The sequence below is a fragment of the Cricetulus griseus genome, assembly GCF_003668045.3.
Source record: "Cricetulus griseus strain 17A/GY chromosome 1 unlocalized genomic scaffold, alternate assembly CriGri-PICRH-1.0 chr1_1, whole genome shotgun sequence".
Lineage (NCBI taxonomy): Eukaryota > Metazoa > Chordata > Mammalia > Rodentia > Cricetidae > Cricetulus > Cricetulus griseus.
Window position 1 is genome coordinate 229,142,860 of NW_023276807.1, and position 23,275 is coordinate 229,166,134.

The window sequence follows — 23,275 nt, forward strand, 5'->3', positions numbered from 1 at the left end:
AGAGAGCAGCCAAGGGAGGAGGCGTGTCTGGGGCGGAGACTCAGCGTGGGGCACGCCCCTGGAGGGGCGTGTCTCAGGGGAGGGTGGGGCGGGCCATCTCGCGTGGGCGGGGGCCAGAGGGGCGGGTCTCGAGGCGGGCATGTTAAAGGCTCCACCCTTCTTGTCTGGAGTTCCGTCTGCCCCGGAGCTGTCTCTCACCGAGGTAAGATGGAGTAAACGGCGAGCCCCAGGCTTCCTCCACCGCCTGGGTCTGGGGCAGCTGTCCCGCAGACGCATAGACGTGTGCCGGTGATGGCGGCCGCGGCGGCGCGAGGGCGGGGACGATCCCTGCGCCGGGGCAGGGCTGGCCTTGTCCCGCCCGGCCTGCTAATCGCATTAACTTCGGGGAGCTGGAAACAATGTGTGACCCGGGGCGCCAGGCTTGCTGGGAAGCTCGGGTTGGTGGAGTGCCCGCTGGTGCTGCATGTTGCAGAGCATTCCAGTGCGGAGCTGCCGGGAAAGCATTCTACCCCCGAACCCCGCCTGGGCCGCTGGCAACGCCACTGGGGCCCGGGCGACCCTTCAACCCTAGGCACCATCAGGAGCGCGCGGGAGGCCTTGCACCCCGGGGCTGGAGCCCAGTTCTGACAGGTGTATGCTGTCCTCTATGGGTCGTTTCTGGTTGGTTATCAGAAAGATGGCATTTAACTGTTTTTGAAAATTGATAAAATTTACTACCACTTTTATGTAGGCCATGTTAGGCCTAAAGATGAGCTAGTTAAAGGCGTCCATTGGGAAATCAAGGGAATGAAAACCCAGGCTTCTATAACGGTATTTGTAGGGGGACATACTAGTAAAAAAGTAAACTAAGTTTTTAATTATCTAGTAGCTTATATAATTGCCGTGATGATAGTGGGATTTATATATTACTTTTATTTGCCTGTCCTGGAACTCACTTTGTAGACAATGCTGGCCTCCAACACAGGGATCCACCTGACTCTGCCTCCAGACTGCTGGGTTAAAGGCGTGCACAACCAAGTCCGACTTGATAGTGGAAAATTTTAAAGTTAAACGTTGAGAAGTTTCAGATGTAAGTTAGGCTGTGCAGGCAAAGGTCTGAAAACAGAAGGCAATGAAAAAGAAAGTTGGCTTAAAGGTGAATGACCTAAGTTTAATTTTAAGTGTGTTGAGTTTTATTAGCTAGTGATAGAATGACCTAGCAATTCTTGAACTAATGCTTAAAGTTTTGCACATAAAAAGGATTTTTCAACCCAGAAACTGTAGTTGAAATTTAGGGAATGTGAGTTCCGGGTAAAGTATGTGAAGAGAGACAGGAAAGGAGCTCAGGGCACGTGGGGGAAGGGTACGTGTGTGAAATAGAGCTTTTGAGTAAAGAAATGATAGTCAGTACTATGAGTTTGTGCCCTGGCCCCTAAAGCACTAAAAAGTGTCTACTCATTGTGAAGCAGCAAAAGTGTATGTTCATTGTCAAAGTTTTTTGACCAAGCCCTAAGCCTTGTGGCAAATAGACACAGTCATACATTGCTTAACAACTAGGTTAGGTCCTGAGATTTGTATTCTTAAGAGGGTTCATTCGTGTGTGAGCATCACAGAATGAGCCTGTGCAAGCCTAGACAGTACTTTGACTTTGAACATGCACAATGTATAGAATATGATAAGCAATTTGAACACAATGGTAACTAATTGTATATCTACACATAACAAAAGAAGTGTAGTTTACAAGTCAGGAGTTGCTGGTGTGAGTCAGTGAATGAATATAAGTGACCCTGAAACCTTAGGATATGTTTATAGATTTTGCAAACGCCTACACTAAATATATTTTAAAATATCCTGTTCAATAATAACTCAACCTTAGCATCCTTTAACTTCTTTATAAACTTAGAACTATTTAACATTGTACAATTATGCAAACTATGCTACATTTTTACCTTATCAGCTTTTTCTGTTAATTTTTACGAACTTTTTATAAAAACTAAGACATAGTCACACAATAGGCAGGGTTGATTGCATGGGATCGGTTCCATCAATATTACTGTCTTCTTCCTCCACATTTCAACCCACTGGAAGATCTTTAGGGCAGTACACACACATGGATCTGGCCTCTCCCATGGTAGCAAAGCCTTCATTGAGTAGTGCCTGCATGAGGCTCTGTTTTTAGGAGGTGGAGAGGAAAGCGTGGCTTGCTTACTTTCCCTTTTAGTCCTAAATTTGATAAGTGACTGATCACCATCATCTTTTCTCTTTCTTAAGAAAAACCTGTTGGTGTTTGGTCTCATGTCTTTAAAAATTTAAAGATTTTACTGTACTTCGAAAATGGTTCTGTTAACTCTCTTACTGAGTGTTGTCTTCCCTCTACAGCCATATGTGTGCTGGCTGATAGGCATTTTCAGCTCTACTTACAGGATCACGGTCATGTATGCCATATGTCCTTGACTAAACCCTTTGTGTGCTGACTGAATATGTATTAAGGTAGATTAGGGGGTTGAGGTAGTTAACCCATCAGCTATATTTCCCAGGTCAACAATCACCTCCCTCAAAAGTGTCTCTGTTGATAACACATCAGTGTGTATACCCTCTGAGTAGCCTGTGCTATGGTAAAATATGTCCTGATTACATACCATTTCTTTTTAGATCCACTGCCCTTTGGTGCAGACAGAAAGAACAAGTAGCAACTAAACAGGTAAATTTAAGTTTCATTATTTGTGACTCGGTTAAAAATGATAATAATATAGTTTAAAGCAGTTCTTATTTTTTACATAAAAAGTTTTATTAAAAATATAATCACCTAATATATAATCACTTGTTTATTTGATTTAAAATTGAACTTATAAAACAATAGGAGAAATTTTTAAGTTCTCTCTCTCTCTCTCTCTCTCTCTCTCTCTCTCTCGGCATTCTACCAAGATTTTTACAAAAGATTTTAACCATGTTTCTTCTGGCCAAGGAAAAGGTTCTGATTTAGAATTCAGCCAGTCTAAAAACAGAGGAAATAGGATACTTGTGGCTTATTCAGATAGGTGAGTAACAGTTTTAAATGATACAAAAAAATCAAGAAGTTCAAAAAAATATTCATCAGTTCTACAATTCACAATAATTATTAGGTGCTTCTAAGATACCAGATATGTGCTCAGTGTGCCATGTTTTAGGGAAGCAGATGTAGTTTCTGCTAGGCTTAAGGAAATAAGATTTTATTGTAGAATACTTTAACAAATAAATTGTATTCCTTGGACTCATTCATATGTATATAATATATATATACTGTCTGCCTCTGCAATGTTAATGTTTTAGGAAATGAGTGAGAATAACTCAAATTTATATAGAATAAATTGCATGTTATGGAATACTTTGTCATTTAAGAGTTCATATTTTGTAAGTTAAAAACCAAGCTTTCTATGAACAAAGGGTGCTCTCTTTTATGTATAAGTACCCTAATCCTATGGTTCATCTGGAATATCTTTTTTTTTTTTTTTTTTTTTTTAAGAAGAGAAAAGAAGACAGAAAGCTCCATGATCCTCTAGGCAGCAGGACCACAAAACCACTAAAAGTAGCATCCCTGATGTCTCCCACCAAAGTTCAAATCACAATTCTCCAATGTACAGCCAAATATCTAGACTTAAAGATAGGGTTGGAATTACTCTCATTTAGATTGTGCAAAGACATTTCCAAAATTCACTTTTTAAGTTGGTGTTACACATCTAAGAGTACCTGGAATAGCACCCAGTTACATCACTAAGAAGACCACCAGAGTGGTAATACCTGCTTCTGGTGTCTGAAGGTGCTGTGTGTAAGACCCATCATTGTATATCTGAATATAGTGCTTCTAGGGATGGGAAGGAAATCTTTCCATGAGAGGTGCACAACAGAATCAGTTGATTCTTCTCTGTGAAATAGGTGTTTATGATAAAGACGATTTTCCAAATTCTTTCCATACATTTTCTGTTGAAAGGTAATATATTTATTTATGTTTAAATTTATCTTCATATGAAAGCCAAACAGATTGATTGCAGAGAAAAGGAATTAATTGCCATTCTTCAAAATTTCCTGACAACAAGTTATTCCCTTAGTTCATAGCTAACAGCTTACATTTGCTTATTAATTTGTTTGAAAGGAGAAATGTTCATCAAACAAAAATATCTTGTCACTTTCTTGCAAAAACTCATAAGGTAAATAACTGATGTACATAAAAAGAGTGCCTTAGCATATAAAAAAATGCTTATGATGCTGAAAGTGTTCAGTAATTTTCAAATTAGTCAATAATCTAAGATCTGTCTAGAAAGAATGTAAGGCAGCTCAGGACAGTAATGACAACAAACCTCAATGATGATATACCAGGTACTGACATTTTCTGGAAACAAGTTGTGTTTAGATAATTTATTGGAGAACAGTTTTGTTTCAAAGTTTTCAGGAATTAAAATGCCTTTAGAATGAATGGGATTCATCTTCGCCCACAGGAGAAGAATGGCTTTGAAGCAGATTTCCAGCAATAGGTGCTTCGGGGGGCTCCAGAAAGTTTTTGAACATGACAGGTAAGCATTAAGATACAGTTATAGATACCTCTCATTCAGTTTTATTATGTGTTTTGTCATAGTTGTAAATGAAACTTCCACTTATAAACCTGCTTTCTCTGCCCCACTCCTACCACGTATATGAAAATTTTACCACACTTAGTTGTTTCTGGCTTAGGTGCTATGAGATAAAGGCAGACTATCTTCAAGTTTTGGCTTGATGGTCTTCTAAAATTTTCTGGAACACCATCTGTGTGGCTATTAAGAATTCAGAGAACATCTTCCCTGTGGGTCTTCTAATGTAACAAAGAAATCTAGACTTCATTAAATTGGCAGCTTAAACAGACATATTTGCCTCTATCACCTTCTGAAATCTGACTAATATGTCTTAGGTAAATGCATTAAACACATACAACACACACATGCTCAGAGACAAAGAATCAAAGGACAGGAGCTAAGAACAATATTTTAGATGCATAAATGCAGACAGTTACATACTACCTAACTTAGCAAAGCCTAGAAAACTAAATTCTAGACTGAGAATTGATGTGATTTATATACATTCCTAAGAAGTACTGACAATACTGGAAAGATAAAAATGGAGACGAGGGATGGGATGATGAGTTGAAAGTTTATTTTAAAAATCAGAGAGCTCTCAGATTGTCTCAACATTATATATAGTCTGATTGCTGCTTTCCCAGCTTTGGCCAAAGATTGAAGGCTTATTATCCAGGGAAGGTAGACATTTTGTAGTAGGGAATTCCAGACACAGTTGGTGAAGGATAAAACCATGCAAGTAGATACACGAAGAATTGGCACACTGAACTTTTCCTGGTGGCTTCTAAAATTCGAGGGTTTCATCTTGGGAATTGGATTACTCCAGAAGAAGAGATGTTGTGATGGAGACCTTTTACTAAAATTGTCTCGATAGACCCCATTCAGCAATGAGATAGTGATCAACAGACGCACCGGGCATGGTGTTTTAAGCCATATATCTAGTGTTTCACTGTCGAATAGTAGTAGATGACTAAAGATCTCTAGGTATTTGAATAAAGTCTCCAATTTGAAAGATGCATGCTCAGGGAGTTAAAAAGGAAAAGGCACTGGGTGAGTAGACTGCAGAACACAAGCTTCAAGTGTCACAAGCATAGGAAAATTACTGGCTCAAACCCTAGTGGACAGTGCTATTAAAAACACCTAAGGACAAAATACCCAGAAATCAAAATTTAATAGCAGAGATAATAAAGCTCAATTGAATTTTTTAGAAAGTAGAATAAGGCAAAAGTAGTAAGTAAGAAAATTAGAAAACCAGCCAAAGAAACCCAACAGCAGTATTAAAGTGCTTGAAAAAATAAAATTGTGTTCATGCAAAGAATAAAGAAACACTTCTAGGGCTGGCAAGATGGCTCAGTAGGTAAAGGCTCTTGCCATCAAGCCTGACAACCTGAGTTCTTTGATCGTCATGTCTTAGTCTCTGTTTTGTTGCTGTGAAGAGACACTATGACCAAGGCAACTCTTATAAAGAAAGCATTTAACTGGGGACATGCTTACAGTTTGAAAGGTTTAGTCCATTACCATCATTTCGGAGAACATGGCAGGAGGCAGTCATGGTGCTGGAGAAGTCGTTGAGAGCTAGATTCTGATCCAAAGAAAGAGAAAGAGACTGGACTGGCATGGGCTTTTGAACTTCAAAAGCCCACCCCCAGTGAAACTTTCTGGACAAGGGCCCACCACTTAATCCTTTCAAATAGTGCCATTCCCTCATGACTAAGCATTCAAATATATGAGTCATTGAGGCACATTTTTAGTCAAACCCACCACACCCCATAACCCATATGGTGGAAGGAGAGAATTGACTCTGACAAGCTATCCTAACCACTACACAGGTACCATGGTGTGAACACCCACACACAGTATGTACTAACTTACCAACTTACCATGAGGGAGAATCCTAGAATTCTTTAACTGAATGGTTTGAATTGTCAGATTGAAAAGGCTATCCAGCACAATGGAAGAAACACCACAGTGCTGTGAAGTATCAGAGCACTGGACACAAAGAAAATTCTCAACATTTAAAGGACAAAATGGATTGACATTTTTTGAAGATACAGGTTAGTCCATGAGCTACACCAGAGTCAAATAGATGATGGTGGTGCCTTGAATTCTGAAGGACGAGTCTAACCTGGCCACACATCATGTATGTGGAGAATGAAGACAGTTTTCTTGTGTTTTCTGTGTGCGCTTTTTTGGAAACAGCTGGGTAGCATGCTTCTCATGAGGGACTAGAGTGAGAGCCGAAGACAAGGGATCAGGAAGCAAAGTTAGCTAGTTGCAGTCAAAGTAGCTCTAATAAAAGAGGAAGTTAAGGGCATGGTACATCTTAGTGCCCAGCAGCAAATGTAGAACTGAAGAGTCATAGTTTTGGAATTCATTTCTTTTTTTTTTTTTTGTAATTTTTTTATTAGTTCAAATTAGGAACAAGCTTACTTCACATGTCAATTCCCTCCCCCCCAACCTCCCATCTGCCCCCCACCCCAACCACCCTCCACTTCCCAGGCTGGGTAGGGCCCTCATTGGGGGCTCCCCAGAGTCCACCACATCATCCTGGGCCAGGCCTAGGCCCTCCCCCATGTGTCCCTTCGTGGGATGGGCTCTCAAAGTCCCTTCTTACACCAGGGAAAAATACTAATCCACTACCAGGGGCCCCCTAGAGTGCAGAGGCCTCCTCATTGACATCCATGTTCAGGGGTCTGGATCAGTCCTGTGCTGGCCTCCCAGACAGCAGTCTGGGGTCGATGTGCTCCCCTTGTTCAGGCCAGCTGTTTCTGTGGGTTTCACCAGCCTGGTACCAACCCCTTTGATCTTCATTCCTCCCTCTCTGCAACTAGTTTCCAGAGTTCAGTTTAGTGTATATCTGTGGGTGTCTGCCTCTGCTTCCATCAGCCACTGGATGAGGGCTCTAGGATGGCATAAAAAGTAGTCATCAGTCTCATCATAGGAGAAGGGCATTTAGGCTACCCTCTCCACCATTGCCTAGAAGGACTCTAAAGGAAAAATGCATGGACCCCTGAGAATGGGAAGGGGCAGGATCGCCTGAGCTTATTGGGAGCATGAGAGTAGGGGACAGGGAGCTGCCAGAATGAGAGGAGGAGAAGAGGAGGGGAGAGGAGGAAATGGAGGAGCAGAAATGTTGAGTTGGGGGAAGAATAGAGGAGAGCAGGATGAGAGATACCATATCCGAGGGAGCCATTGTAGGTCCGAGGAGAGATCTGGCACTAGGGAGATTTCCAGAGATCTACAAGGATGACACGAACTGGAATTCATTTCTTATAGAAGTCCCTTTGCTATGTCACATCATTAGAAATAGACTTTTTAATAGAAGTGCTACATTGAGAATTACATTTATTTTTTTTTTTTTTGAAATTTATTCAGCCTTAAAGCATAGGCACAGGTTGGGCAATAGATCAGTATACGAATCTGGCTTCATGCTTTTTGTAAGGAGTAAAGTATATCTATTGAATGTTGGTACTTACTTTGCATATTAAAACACATTTTAAAAATTCTTTACTGTTTGTTCTTCCTTTTCTAAATTGACAAATTAGTTTCTGCCCTGATTAATGAAGAACGTTAATTCTTCTTTATGCTTGTTAAAATTGCAGTGTTGAGCTGAAATGTAAAATGAGATTTGCTGTCTACCTACCACCACAAGCAGAGAGTGGAAAGTGTCCTGCACTCTACTGGCTGTCTGGTAAGTATTTTACTTTGGAAATTCATAAAGGAAATTTGTCTTGCCTTTTTATTTTGACCTATTTATCTACTTCTTGAGTCACTTATAAAAATCTTCGGATGGGGCTGGAGAGATGGCTCAGTGGTTAAGAGCACGTACTGCTCTAGTAGAGGACCTGAGTTTGGTTTTTACAACCCGTATCAAGCAGCTGGCAGCTTCCTATAACTACAGATCCAGGGGATCTGACACCACCTTCTGGATTCACACACATAGTTAAAAAGTAATAAAATGCATGTTTTTTAAATTTTTAAAGGCTGTCATACTCCATTTTGTAACTTTATCTTGAGAATAATTTCAGACTTAGAGAATTGTAATTCTATTTCCTTTTCCAATTAGACCAAGTAACATCTGAGAATGTAAAGTTCAGTGCTCAGTGATAAGGCTTGGGAAACATACATAATTTGTACCTGCCCAAGCATTTCTGGAGTTTGCAAAGACTCTAGCAGTTAAACAGAACAGTATAAGATAGAATCTGAACACAAGGATGCACGCTTTAGAAACCACAGACAAGAAACTTCCTAGATGTGCTCTGAACACTGAACTCCACAAAGCTTTGCTGCAGCAGTTTAAGGAGTCCAAAGAACACAGTGCTTCTTAACCCATGGGTAGTATTCCTAATCAGACCATAGAACAGGTGATGAGAATTAAGATGCACTGGAGTGGTTCTGAGTCTCTGTGTTTACTTCTCTTCATCAAATATGATCACATCTTTATTAGAAGCAAATGTAAGGAGAGTTAGAGCAACCCAATTGTCACAGATGGTATCTTATTTCCACAAAAGTAGTTCTTATGTTAACAAATCCTACCCCAGGTATCCATCAAAGAGAATCCCCTAATGGCAGCGTCACTTTCTGTTGCTGTGATAAAACAGCATGACCAGAAGCAACTCATAAAGAAGAGTTTATTTAGGCCCACCGTTCAGAGGTTAGGAGTCCGTCATGGAGGGGAGCATGGCAGTAAGCAGTGTGGTATGGTGGCAGAAGCAGGAAGCTGAGATTTGGCAACCTCCACTGAAGGCAATAAGCAGAGAAATCAAACTGGAAGGAAGTAGGGCCAATCTATATGCTCTCAAAGCCCATCTCCAATGATATGCTTCCTCTAGTAAGTAGCTCTTAAACCTCCATGAATGTGGGGGAATCTCTGCAAACACCACAGCCAGCAGAGTGTGGATCCAGGGGAAGCAAGAAGGAAATTGAGTTCAGCACAACTCAGTAGCGGGTATTGGCTTTAACTTCGAAAGTCTGACCACAAGTAGTTTGTTTTAGGCATGTTTAACCATACACAATTTGGTGAAAAACTCCTGGTGATAATTTACTCTATCCTGTATATCCAATAAAAGTTAATACATGACTACATTGAAACTCTTTGTAAAGTATATGTGACATCTTCATAAAGATAGGTTCTATAGATTAACTGAGAAAATCAAGCTCATATCTGGGGTAGGATCTGGTGTGGTCTCAGCCACATAGATAGTGAAAAGGTCAACAGGCTATTAACCACATCTGCTCCCAGCCTTCTGGGTAGAAAACAGGTTATACATCCCTCCCTTTGAAGAGACAACCTTGTGTGTTTAACTTGTTTCCCCTAATGCTTATCTGTTAGCACAAGGACCTCCATGCCCTTATGGAGGTCCTCCATCACTTGGAGACTAAATGTTCAAATGTTTAAACCTTTGGGGGAACATTCTCATTCAAAACCAAGACAAATTTTGATTTCCTTAAAAGTGTATTAGACACACCAACAGCAACAGCAATAAAATTGGATAGTTGATTAGAAAACATGCTATTGTACAACTAAAGATATCTTAGAAATCATGTTACTCATGGAAGACAGGCTTAGAGAAGCTAATTACTGTCCAAGGTCACATATAGTTTTCTGAGTCAGTATAGACCAGTCCTTTATCTGCTGTTCACTTGTAGTAAGCTATATAAAGTCTAATTCTTTGCTTCGAGACTGTTAACCCAGATGAGAATTGAAATCTTAACAGTGCATATAAAGTCTGAGCTTTGTGGGTGTAAATACAGTTCCTGTTTGTTACGTCAAACGACAGGATGTTGCCTGAATCCTTACTGTGTCCAAGGTACCATTCAAGGGCATTACATATGGAGTTGTATACAATCTTCCTTTGAGGAAGAGGCAGTCAGATCTGTCACTAGTTTTTAAATGAAAGAGTTAAGGCACAGTTAAGAATCTTTTCTAAAGCGAAACATTAGGTCTCAAGAGCATTCAATTATCAACTTTAATGTTACTTGTACTTTGTGTCTTATTAATTTAATACTGTTTCTGAGTAGGCTTAGTCTCTATTCTCTTGTGGGCTAATAACTATAAACGTTTTACAGTTAATTTGTATGCATTTCAATAAGCTTCATTTTTGCTAATATTCAGATACTTAGCAGTGACCTTTGGAAAAGGGCTGCCGTGTTAGGTTCAGCTCAAGCATCATTGCTAATTTACTTTTGGCCACTCTCACATCAGTCTTAGGTACCTCATAATACTAAGCTAGCTGATTTTCTATATAATAAAACATTAAAGCTTGTGGAATATTCACAGTGTAGCTTGACATATCAACCTTTTTCATCTTCAGGTTTAACTTGCACAGAACAGAATTTCATATCCAAGTCTGGCTTTCAGCAAGCTGCCTCAGAACATGGCCTTGTCGTCATTGCTCCAGATACCAGCCCCCGTAAGTGTTCCTGTTCAAAATGCTTCAGCAACGTTTAAATCTTAGTCTAAGATGTAAGTAGAATAATACCCATCATACAATTCCTCTCAGGTTTTGCTGTCATTATCCTTTGGTCATTCAAGTGACATCATCACTCTAAAGTACCATACTGGGAGTAGATTGAGGGAAAAGGTTGAAATAATTCCAAGAACATTAGGAGACATTTTCAGCTCAAGATAGTGACTTTAACATTGACTGTCTCCTCAAGGTCATAGATAGTCCAGGAGGCTCATCAGGGAAAAAAAGTATCACAACACAGCCCTGGAAAGTAAAGAGCCTAGGAGCCTCTTGTAACAGAATAAAGATGCATGTTTTCAGAATGTGTAGAGGACGTTCAAGCTAGTGTAGCTTACCTGGCCCCCTGGGTTCTCTGGTTGGAACATCATTCCCTCTCACCTCATTGGCCAGAACAAGGAGCATGTACCATTCAAGAGAAAAGGACCCAGAAAGTTGAATCCAATTATGTATCTGAAAAAGTGGAAGAGAGTTTACAATGTTTCTTGAAAGCTTCATTGTGTGTGGACACACATGTTCAGGTAATAGTGTGTGGTGGCAATCATTATCTTAGTAAGTAGCCTAGGCTGGCAGGCTGACTGATGAGTAAGTCCCGTATCTCAGCTCCCAAGTGCTGAGATTATAGGTAGGTGCCACTATACATTACTAAAAATGTTACTAAACATGGGGAGTTACTCTAGAGTGGGTAAAAGTATAAACTTTTCCTTGCTAGGTGGCTGCAATATTAAAGGAGAAGATGACAGCTGGGACTTTGGCACTGGTGCTGGGTTTTACGTGAATGCCACTGAAGATCCCTGGAAAACTAATTACAGAATGTATTCTTACGTAACTGAGGAGGTAATTTCATTTTTCTTGTCATTATTAACTGATGACCACAGAGAGTTTGGTTTTAGATACAAAGCCCTTCCAAACTTGAGAATATTAATATAGGAATGGCACAGGAAAACCAATTTTAATTTAGAGAAAATTCCAAGGTCTATTAATATTATAGTTGCTGCAGTTTAAGTTAACTGTAAGTGTAGATTCAAGGATTTTTATAATTATATTCAAGTCCATGCACACTGTCCAGGTTACCTCAGAAAACAGCACATGAAGTCGCCCTTCGTGTTTTGGAGCTGGTTCAGTTAAGTGTCTTGTGTAGTGAGCAAGGGTTGACTTAGAAAGGGCAAGTGGCGAAACATGGCTTCTTTTAATGATGTTGATAGGTAGTGCCTGCACTTTCCTGGATTGTGTCACATAGATCATAAAAACTCAGACACAATGGAAATCTTGGCCATGTATAGATAGTTTTGGGTGAGTTGTTGGCTGGTTTTGGTGTTGGGGTCAAACTCAGGATCCCATGTGTACTAGACAAGAACTTTACCACTGAGGCACACCCCAGCACTCAGTCACCCATAATTTTTACACCCTAGATGGCAATTATGTGTTTCTATATTCTGAACTTTAAATTTTTTATTTACTTTTTTATATTGATTTTGTTGGCGTGTTTTTTTATTTTTTTCTGTTAGCATTTGTTCATTGAACATTGCACTAGGTTTCAACATTTTCATACAAGCAACACCCTCACACAACTCCTTCCTTCTCTGTTCCCTTACTGCTAGTTTTTCCTCTATCAGACATGCCAACCTGCAGCATATGGCCACATGCATCCTAGGGAAGCTATGGATAGAGCTCAACAAACAAAACAGCAAATGTCCTTAAACTATGTGTATGTCTGTGTCTGTTTTTTTCTTGGTTGTGCCATTCTTAAGTATGAACTCTGTAGATGACAGTGTTGCATTTGGACACCCTGCTTGCTACTTTCATGTCATATACACATACATGATTCTATGTATCTATATAGAATCTTGGATCCACAAATGAGAGAAAACGTGATTTGTTCAACTTAATTTTCTTGACATGTTAATCTCCAGTTACATCCATTTTCTAGCAAGTGACATAATTTCATTCTTCATGACTGAATACAATTCTGTATATACGCACCACATTTTTGTTACCCATTTTTCTGTTGATGGACACCTCGTTTGATTCCATAATGTAGGTATTGTGCAATAAACATTGATATGAAAGTATCTCTGTGATGTATTCACTACTGCGGGGGTCCCAGGATTCAGACTTAGATTGTCAGGTTGTAAGGCTAAGTTTGTCAGGCTTAGAGGCAAGTGCCTTTACCCTCTTAGGAATTTAGGAGTATTTATGAGCAAGAGAGATGTTTAAAATGTAAATATAAAGTCAAATAGTCTTTTTTAAATGTAGCATGGGTCAGTAATTCTTTCTTGGTAGGATGGGTTTTGAGTTCCCTCCCTACCTGTAATATTTCATGTGACTGACTTACTATAGTAGTGGGAGAGGTACAATCTGCATATTCAGTTCCAACCTGTAAAACTAGATTTGTGAGTATTCAGTGTCCCAGTAGAATTCAAACAAATACATTTTGGGTTGAGTTTGTTGTCTCTAGGTTCTCAACCTTCCTAATGCTGAGTGAGACCCATTTAGTATAGTTCCTCATGCTGTGGTGACCCCAACCATAAAATTATTTTCATTGCTACTTCATAACTGTAATTTTGCTACTGTTATAATGTAAATATCTGTGTTTTTCAATGGTCTTAGGTGACCCCTGTGAAAAGGCCCTTTGATACCCCCTACAAGGGGGTGGCAGTCTACAGGTTGAGAACCTTTGCAAGCCAGCAACTCTCTGCACGGAAAGTTGTTCTGAGCCACTCAGTATTCCGAATATGATGGATGTCACACTCTGGCTATTGACCTTTTCACTTGGAAGCATTTGTCTTAATGCTCTGGCTGCCTTTGGCTGTGTGTACTTCCAGTCTCCATGTACTTCCAGATCATATTATATAAAACTTCATCCTATTTAAGTTAGCTGTATTTTAGAAGTATTTTTCAGTATTATTCCAATTTTAGTAACTTAATAATCTTCCATGTGCTTTATACTTTTTCTTAATGTAAGACATTTAGATTTTGAAAACGCTTTTCACCATAACAAATATTACTGTTACCTTATTGCATAATTTTCCTCCATAAAGCACTTGTTCTGTATAACATTAACATCATTTGCTATCAAGCTGAAGACTGAGTTCTATACCTGGAAGGAGAGAGCTGGGCTACCACAGGTGGTCCTGTTAACTCCATAAGGGGGCACAGTGCACACGTGTGGGGACACACACTAAATAAATATGGGGGCAGGATTTAGGATATTTCAAACATTCTTCTGTGTCATCTGCTTAACTTTATCCATTGGTTTTATAAAACATATTTTTCAGTGATGTATTAGTAACCATTGTCTACCTGAAGGTTTTTTTCTTTTAATCTCACCAGTTCAAGCCACTGTATGATTGTGCTTTTGAAGTATTGATTGCGCCACTATATATAACTTTGGAAGTCTAACATTTCCTCTGAGATCTTTATCATATTATTAATTCTTTATAGCTTCCACAACTTATAAATGCCAATTTCCCAGTGGACCCACAGAGGATGTCTATTTTTGGTCACTCCATGGGAGGCCACGGAGCTCTGATTTGTGCTTTGAAAAATCCTGGAAAATACAAAGTAAGATATCAGTAAGCTTCACTGATAAAACACTGCTGGAGAATAGTGGGAACTTTCAAAGTTGGACATTTTAAAACAGCCTTAGAGTCAGGAATTAAATATTTCTTGGATTGGGGTTTCAGGAAGCAGGCTGAAGGCATTAACTTGATCACATGATACATGCTGTATGATTATTAGCATAGGAATTCCATCAGAATGGTTCTCACTGCCCTGAGAGAAGAACTAGAAAATACAGTGCATATTCTCATCACTCTTTTCCAGACTTTACTTTTGAACACATTTTCCTCAGGATTGTTAGTCTTGAATATTATTTGACACTGTCTGTATATATTCTCAAGTATATAACATGAGAAACATCATTGTAATGCTGAATTTGATTGCCTACCATGAAGAACATTCATATTTTAGAATTTTATGTTCTTAATGCTCTGAATAAGGGCTGAAATGCAACTTGGCTGAAAAACATCTCTCAGCATCCCCCAGGCTCCAACCTCCCATCTCCCACCCTGCTTTATTTAAGGCTTTGTAGATTCTTTTCTTTTAATGAGACAAGATTGAAAACCCAGAACTGAAATACTAAATTCAGCAACTGAAATGAAGAGTGCTTAAAAGCAGGATGCACGTTTTCAAACACAGGTGTTTGGCATCTTGAGAACGCGTTCATCTGTTTCCTTTCCTTTGGAAAGACTGCAGTCATTTCAGGCATGCTACTGCCATACGCAAATGTCACTCATAGCAGTTTCATAACACAACACTAGAACATAAGGGTTTAGTTTTCCAATTTTTGTACAGTGAGCCCATGAATTTATTGTCTAAGGTAGAAAGTGAGCTTAAATTCTTTATGAACTTAAGTTTTTTTGTCTTTTAAAAATATGAGTAGTTGTTGTGAACTATACACATGAGAACTCTAGAGCTGAGAGATGTACTGTTGCCCGTCCAAGAATCCGTACTGTCAGAACAGAGAGCTGTGTCTGTGATATGCTTAAGAGAAAAGCCTCATTTAACCAGTTTCACTAAGGGAGACATCAGTGTTTAGATCACTACAGATTAATTTTCAGTGGGAATAAAGAGTAGAAACTCTGAACACAAACTTGTTTGTACCTAAATTGGCTTCCAAGGTATGCTTTACATTAAGCACTTCAGTTTGTGAGTTTACAAAGCTATAGTATGCAGAGGCCACAGTTGTAGGGCTTTTGTGTTAAGTCGGAGTTGCAAGTTGCAAGTATTTGCATTTGATTTAGCAACATATAACTTATTTTTAAATTTCCTTTGTCTTTGAAGTCCGTGTCAGCATTTGCTCCAATTTGCAACCCAGTGCTTTGTCCTTGGGGCAAAAAAGCTTTTAGTGGATATTTGGGACCAGACCAAAGTAAATGGAAGGTAAGTGATGGACTACTGCTTCTATACTCATTCTTTTTTTTTTTTTTAAGATTTATTTATTATGTGTACAGTGTTCTGCCAGCATGTATCCCTGTAGGATAGAAGAGGGTGCCAAATCTCATTCCAGATGGTTGTGAGCCACCATGTGGTTGCTGGGAATTGAACTCAGGACCTCTGGAAGAGCAATCAGTGCTCTTAACCTCTGAGCCATCTCTCCAGCCCCCTCTATACTCATTCTTAAGTTTTCAAGTTCAATATATAAATAAAATGTGTGTGTGTATTACATAATCATATGTATTACATAATCATATATGTTGACTATTGTAGTTACTCCTCCACGCTCATGGGTTCTACATCTGTAGATCAAACCAAAAAACCCTTTCATTTTAGTCACATTTGTAGTGAATATGTTCAGACCTTTTTTCATTGTCTTTTTCTCTGCTACCTCACCTTGACACTGTAGCAGGTACTAGGAGTAATCTAGAGGTAATTTCAAGTACTTGGGAGGGTGTGTGGGGGTTATATGCAAACACTGATATTTTATATTACTGAAGCATTGCTGGTGTTGATATCCTTGGGAGGGTTCCACAGCGAATCCCCAGATGCTCAGGGACAGCTATGTAATAGTAACCTTGGTTTTTTAGTTGTTCTGAATCATGGACGTGGTCCTGAAGCTACTTTCTCTGCTGGTAATTGATTTTATATTTCTAAGTTACCATTACCTCTAAATTAATTTTACAAACGTTTTATAGTAAGAAATTACCAATACGGAGTCAGGTAGAAATATAAGGGTATTTAATAGGGAAAAGCCTTACTTACAGAGCGAACCAGCCAGCCGGTGGTAGTCTGTACAGCAAGAAGCAAAGCGAAACGGAAACCAAAAACGCAGTCCCCCTACTCACTCTGACCACGCCCTCACAAGCCCTCAGGTACTCTTGTAGCCAGCCCCTAAGAAGGCGTGGCTACAGCTTCCCCTACAACGTTTAAATTGGATATATGACTAAAAGTTAAAATACTTTTAAGTATTATTGTGGTTCTAATTCAATATATTCTGGAAAACATCATTGTGGGCACTTCAGTTTTCAGTGTTTTCTTCTTTTTACAGGCCTACGATGCAACCTCTCTCGTGACATCCTATTCTGGTTCCCAGATTGACATATTGATTGATCAAGGAAAAGATGACGAGTTTCTTTCAAATGGGCAGTTACTCCCTGATAACTTCATAGCTGCCTGCACAGAAAAGAAAATCCCTGTTGTTTTTAGGCTACAAGAGGCAAGTATTAGGAAACCTTAGTTTGATCTAAATAGCAGAAATTTATAAAGCAAGATTATATACAACTTTCTTGCTTTTATTTTGGATAATTGAAGTTGACATAGAATGATGCTGGCAATAAGAGTTTTTAATTACATTCAGGTATCTGAAGTGAAATTTGTGATACCCAAGGCCAAATTTGATTTAAATAAGAAAGATTTTGGCAGTGAAAAATTAATGCAATTTTGCCCATTGTCGGACAGTAAAAACAAGCAGTTTAAGGCTTGAGTGGTACTTAGTCTCCCACATCGTTGGGTGTGTCTTTGCTTACAGATACAACACTGTTACTCTAGGATGTGAACCTCCACCCCCCTTTGCTAGGCTTCATGTACAGCCCGTGGCTTTGGAGACTAAGTATTGCCTCTTACAAACGAATGCTTTTCCTGCTTCACCTTGCTAATGTGCTGCAGGGAATCCTACTGCTGTAAGAGTGATTGGCAGTTGACCTGCAGACTTTCTCTGAAAGTATAACTATGATGATAAATGCTCAGATAAATCTAGCCAGTGTGCAGTGTGGTCCACTATAGTTCACACCATGCTTTCAAGGCATTAACTCATCTGCAGTCTTCCTACTGGCAAATGAGATTGTTTGCATGCACTTTCCTTTTATAGGTATGTCACCCTTAGAAAATCGTTGTCAATTTCTTATCTGAGGTCATAATGTGTGGTGGAACCAGGACTGTTAATCAAGATCATGGGCACAGTTTCTGTCCTGTCCTCTTTCTAGCTTTTCTAGGCAATGTGCTATTTTTAAGCACAAAGGAATGAATAAGAGCTAACACAAGGAGAAATGGGGCATAGCATGTTGCCTGTCTAGCTTACACAGAATTAGTAATTCCATGTTTATAAGACTGGTTTGATCATGTGGAATATATAAAAATGTATATGTACATGTGTGTGTGTGTGTGTGTGTTTCATCCTTAAGTAATAGCATTTTTTAGGATTATTTGAACATTTCCCATCAGAGTTGTCATTTAGTTCAATAGCTAACCTGAGAAACCCCAATTCCAGTTTGGTTGTAAGTTTTTTTAACATGTTTAACTACATCAATTACTATAAGTGAAACACCAATTCCCATCTTGTCTAGATGACCTTAACTGCATGACCTTAGCATGTTTCCCCTGAGGCTGGACCAGGGAATTCTGATTTTTCTATAGATGAAACTTTTGACCTAGCAAAGTCTGAAAATATCTGGAATTTGTTAAAACAGCCTAGAGTTAGAACATGGATGACATTGTTAGGACAAAACATAAACCAGTGTATTAATTTCTAAAATGCCTGTCTATATCCCAAGCAATGAAGAAATGAGTTTGGCTCCCTTGGAAGGGGTCGAGGCAGAATAGTAAGTTCTTCTAAAATCATAGGAGCTTACAAAAATCACCACTCGCAATCTAGAAGTAAGGCATATCTTTTCATTTTCCTTTTTGCAAGGCAGGAAGAGTAACTATACAGCCTGAAGCAGATTCATTAGGTTTGCTGTAACTGGATAAGCTGAGTGGACACTGCTCAGTGGTGACTACTGAGAGGCCACCTGCAGACACCTACTCAGCTTCCTGACCTTAGGTTCTCTCAGGTCTGAGGAGTAGTGGGTTTTTGTTTGTTTTGGTTTGTTTTGGTGTGATTTTTGCTATGGTTTGTTATTGTTTAATCACTTTCTTAATCACATAATTGTTAAGTATAACTATCTCTTTGTGAAAGGAGTTAGGAAAAATTAAGCTGAAAAACAAGTTTTATATAAAAAGAAAGACAGAAATTACTTTAGTCAGGTGCATGTTTTAACTGCTTTCGTTGTACATCTGTCATGTCAAATGCTCTTAGTTGTCAAAAAAGATGACTTGAGAGGAAAGGACTAGTTCATGAGGATATTTATTTATTTATTTATTTATTTATTTATTTATTTGATACAGTTTTGAATCTGGGGCTTTGTGGCATCTAAATAAGTTGAAAAAAAAAGAGGTATGCAGTAGAACTCTTGACAGTGTGTTTAGACTCCAATTCTGGCAAAGTAGGACCTTAGGTATCCTAGTTTTAGTTACTGAAGTTACAAAATGAGGAGAAAAGTTCAGTGGCCTAATGCTGAGGAAACATCCAGAAACAGCATATTCCCTTTGTGGAAAAGAGAAAAGGGGAAGGCTAGCCTCTCTGCTGAAGTCTCAGGGCCTTTTTGAAGAGTCAGGGGCTGTTTTGGCCTCTGCCCATCTGTGTCTGTGTATAAGGTCATTCCTAGACTCTGTGACTGTTCAGTAAGCAAATGAAGGTCTTTCAGGAGTCTTCCTCATTAATGAAAGGTCCACGCCAAGCTTTCCAATTGGTTCTGGACAATGTGTAGAAAGCGCTGCCTTTTGATGTAAATATCCATAGTGTGGTGGAGCACTGCCTCTCTTTTGAGAGTTGACCGGAGACCAAAAGAATGTGTTTATATTCCCAGAGCCAGCCATTCCTACTGAGCCATTTTCCATTTAAAGTTTGGAGTAGAGGAGAAAGGGCCCTTCAAGTGTTGCTAAATATAGGTAATTGCACAGGCTGCCTAACAAACCAAACTGACTAATTCATCAAAAAATGTAGTCCATTGAAGAAGATTGATAACCAGAACTCTAACCCTGTCAAGGATGGCATGCTTAGTTCCAGTTGTCTACTTTCTGCAGAACTCCGGTTGCTCAGTGTGTTCTCTTAATTTTTGTTGATACTTTGAAACTCCTTGATCCCTCATGGGAGGAAGCAGGCGTAACTCTAATCATTGAGGGGTGGAAATGAATTAATCTCAAGGCAAGGTCTTGGTCATGACCACCTTCCTCTTGGATACTCTCCCACACTTGAAGACAGGTTATCCTCAAGTTACTGGGATGCATCTACATTGGAACTTAATTCATGCTGAATTCAGGGTGACCTTCCAGAAATTTCTGCAAGAAAGGAGAGCATGTAATGACTCATAAAATCATAGGCCATTCCCTATTCCTCCAGTGAAATCTTGATGATATTTTGTCAGGGTTGTTTTTATCTCTTACATGCTTAGAAAAGTTCCCATTTCCCATCATCAAAGACTGTTCATGCACATACATATATACACACATAATTTCTTAGACTTCTGTCACTTTCAGTTTATTCTACCTTACTTTAAATTGTAATTGAGGTGGTGGTGATCCCCAGGCATTTGGTATTTTTAACACCCTTAGAAGTTCGTCCCATCTTAATGTTCTTTTTCCTTCAGATCTACTTATCTTGTACTAAGAGGAGAGAGGGTTGTGTCTCCATCCCCCATAACAGTCGTTTTCATTGGGATAGATTCAGTTCTATCTCATCTGCTTGCCCCATTTGATGTAGGATTTAATGAATTACCCCTCAAATAAAGATAGAACATGATAAGGGGAATTTTTTTCCTCTCTCTGTGGGGGTGCATGTGCACATGTGTGCTTGTGCATCTAAAGGCCAAAGGTGATCATCAGGTGCCATGCCTCAGATTCTGTCACCTTTTTTTTTTTTTTTAAGACAGGGTTTCTCTGTGGCTTTGGAGGCTGTCCTGGAACTAGCTCTTGTAGACCAGGCTGGTCTCAAATTCATAGAGATTCGCCTGCCTCTGCCTCCCCAGTGCTGGGATTAAAGGCCTGTACCACCACTGCCTGGCTCTTGTCACCTTTTTAAAAAAGATGAAAGAGCTACAGTCTCTCACTGCCCTAGAAGCCAGGTAAGCTGCTATGGCTGGCCAGCAGTAGCTCCAAGATTCTCCTCCCTCACACTGGAATTGTAAGCACAGCCACCACACACCTGGCTTGCTTGCTTGTTTCCCAATGGTTGCAAGGATTGAGTTCAGGTCCTCATGCTTGTAAAGCAAGCACTTTACCAACTGGGCCATACCAGAGGTAGATTCTTAACATTGTTGTGTGATGCCTGTGCTGACTTCTTAAACAATGTTACAGCCCTGAGGCACTTTTGTGTTCTTTCTTCATGTTGTTTGTACTTCCTTTGTCCTATAAAGTATGCTGCTTCTAAGAGTTAACATGTCTCTCTCATCTGTGTTTCCAACCTGATTCTGCTGCTTCTTGTCAATGTGGCCACAGGCCTCTTGTGCATATTTAACTAGGTGTTATCACCTCCTAGGATATGCAGAATGTTTGATGTCCCTTCATATTTTGCTGTTTTTTAAATAAGGTACAAGGATGACAACCTTGATTTTGATTGAACCTTAAACCTTACATAAAATATTGGGACCATGTACAAGCAAATTAAATGACAGGACAGTTGGAGTGACTTGTAAGAGAGACATTTGATGTTGGCGTTTCTGAATGGCAGGTCATTGTCTTGTTTGCTCTTGTAGGGTTATGATCATAGCTACTACTTCATTGCAACCTTCATCACTGACCACATCAGGCATCATGCAAAGTACCTGAATGCATGAAAAGCTCCAGACAGAAGAATCTCATCAGGATTATAAATGGTGAAATACACAGAATTGCTGAGTACGAGACTTGGGATTTCCTCTCAAAAGATCATCCTTCTGCAGTTGAATCACTTTTCTGAATAAAGATATCAAACTTTCTGATTGAGATAGTTATTTTACCGGCATATCCACATAGGAATTTAATTCTGGACAGTGTTTCTGAGTAATTGGGAAATCCCTGTTAAATAGCCTCAAGTCTTAAGACTTCGAAGACAGTTCTTATGTCAGAGGATTTAAAGAGAACTTGGCACAAATTTCTCACCCCTCCAGACTACAGGCATCTGAGGCCACTGTCTCTCCTCACTGTGCATTTTTCTCTCCCACCTGTCAAGCATTTGATTTTTAGAAGGCATTTGATAATTGATCATTAAGAAGACAGGGAAGTAGGCCCAAGGAGACTTGAGTAAATGAACACCAGCACACAGCTGTCTGCAGCCAACTTCCTCTTGGTGCTGGCTTCATCCCCTCAGGCTGCTCTAGGTTTTATGACTTCTGTTTTCGGTCACTAGAATAAGAATCACCATCCTGGGTGTTAAGAATTCATGATGTCCTGCTGTATTGGGCCATGGTGGGAAGTATCTCAGCCAAGTGTGTGTAGGGGGACATGTTTCGTGTGGGGTGTGCATGCATGTGTGGCTGTACATGTGTGCACACGTGGAGGTTAAAGGGCAACCTCAGTCATTCCTTAGTATCTGTCTACCTTGTTTTGTGAGACAGGGTCTCTCATTAGCCTCGGGCTCACCAATTAGGCCAGTGAGATAGACTGTCTGTTTCCCCAGAGCTGGGAGTACAGGCATGGACCACCATGCCCAGCCTTGACCACATCATTTTCAGGCCCATTTCTGCTCTAAAGAACCCTCTGTTACAGTAATGGCATCTCCTACTACACTTTTAAATGACTTACCTCTTACCACTCTTGAATACTTACCGATAGACATGTCAAGCTGCTGCTGAGCCATTTCACAACAGCTGGCTCGGGGACATCAGAGTAAGGATCTCAAAGCCTGTGCACTCAAGGCACTGGTGGTTCCTAGGACCATGAAGATGGGTAATCTCCTAGATGCCCACTTACACCTCTTCTTTATCTAGTGATAGTAATGCTTAAGCTAATGTGTGTAGCTTACTAGAACTTCTAACTGGCTTCTCTTCAGTATCCATGGCAGGTAAAAGGTTATAGATCCTGAAGAACCAGCAGAAAGCAAAACAAAAGCAACCTTGCTACACAGTTGCACTCAACCAACATGAGTGCAGGGTGAAGATACCGAGGTTGCCAGTTTGGGCATGCTGCCCTGCTGTATACATGCCACCATGGTCAAGGAGTATCAGCTCCACATGAAACTCCCTACACCACACCATCCTGAGACCCACGCTTTCCCAGGAGGGATATCTGGTAGCTGATTTCCTGCAGCAGATGGAAGATTAGAAGTCTTTGCTACCAGATCTCTGGCTCAGCCAGGAGGAACTGGGCAGTTCCCAGGTACAGCTCTTGGCCAGGATATGGTATCTTAAGGCAGTGCCAACTGTGCCCAATGTCACATTCAATTGATGGATGACC

At 39.9% G+C, this 23,275-nt stretch overlaps 1 protein-coding gene across 2 annotated transcripts; it reads left to right on the forward strand.

The window, feature by feature from the left end:
- The first annotated feature begins 97 nt into the window (after positions 1-97).
- On the forward strand, positions 98-21,819 carry Esd (esterase D). 2 transcript variants are annotated; one of them, XM_027390141.2, is made up of 11 exons: positions 105-202; positions 2,632-2,680; positions 2,905-3,017; positions 4,452-4,526; positions 8,165-8,253; positions 10,877-10,975; positions 11,742-11,866; positions 14,474-14,593; positions 15,875-15,973; positions 17,079-17,246; positions 21,598-21,819. In XM_027390141.2, the coding sequence occupies exons 4-11, from the start codon at positions 4,459-4,461 to the stop codon at positions 21,676-21,678; spliced, it is 849 nt and encodes a 282-aa protein (XP_027245942.1). In that variant the 5' UTR covers positions 105-202; positions 2,632-2,680; positions 2,905-3,017; positions 4,452-4,458; the 3' UTR covers positions 21,679-21,819. The 2 variants fall into 2 exon arrangements, with proteins under 2 accessions (XP_027245940.1, XP_027245942.1); XM_027390139.2 differs by lacking the exon at positions 2,905-3,017 and having other exon boundaries at positions 98-202.
- Positions 21,820-23,275: the final 1,456 nt, after the last annotated feature.

Coding starts and splice junctions, on each gene's coding strand:
- Esd (XM_027390139.2), top strand. CDS start 4,459: ATGGCTTTGAAGCAGATTTCCAGCAATAGGTGCTTCGGGGGGCTCCAG. Junction 8,254..10,876: donor TGCACTCTACTGGCTGTCTG/GTAAGTATTTTA, acceptor TTTCATCTTCAG/GTTTAACTTGCACAGAACAG. Junction 17,247..21,597: donor TTGTTTTTAGGCTACAAGAG/GCAAGTATTAGG, acceptor TTGCTCTTGTAG/GGTTATGATCATAGCTACTA.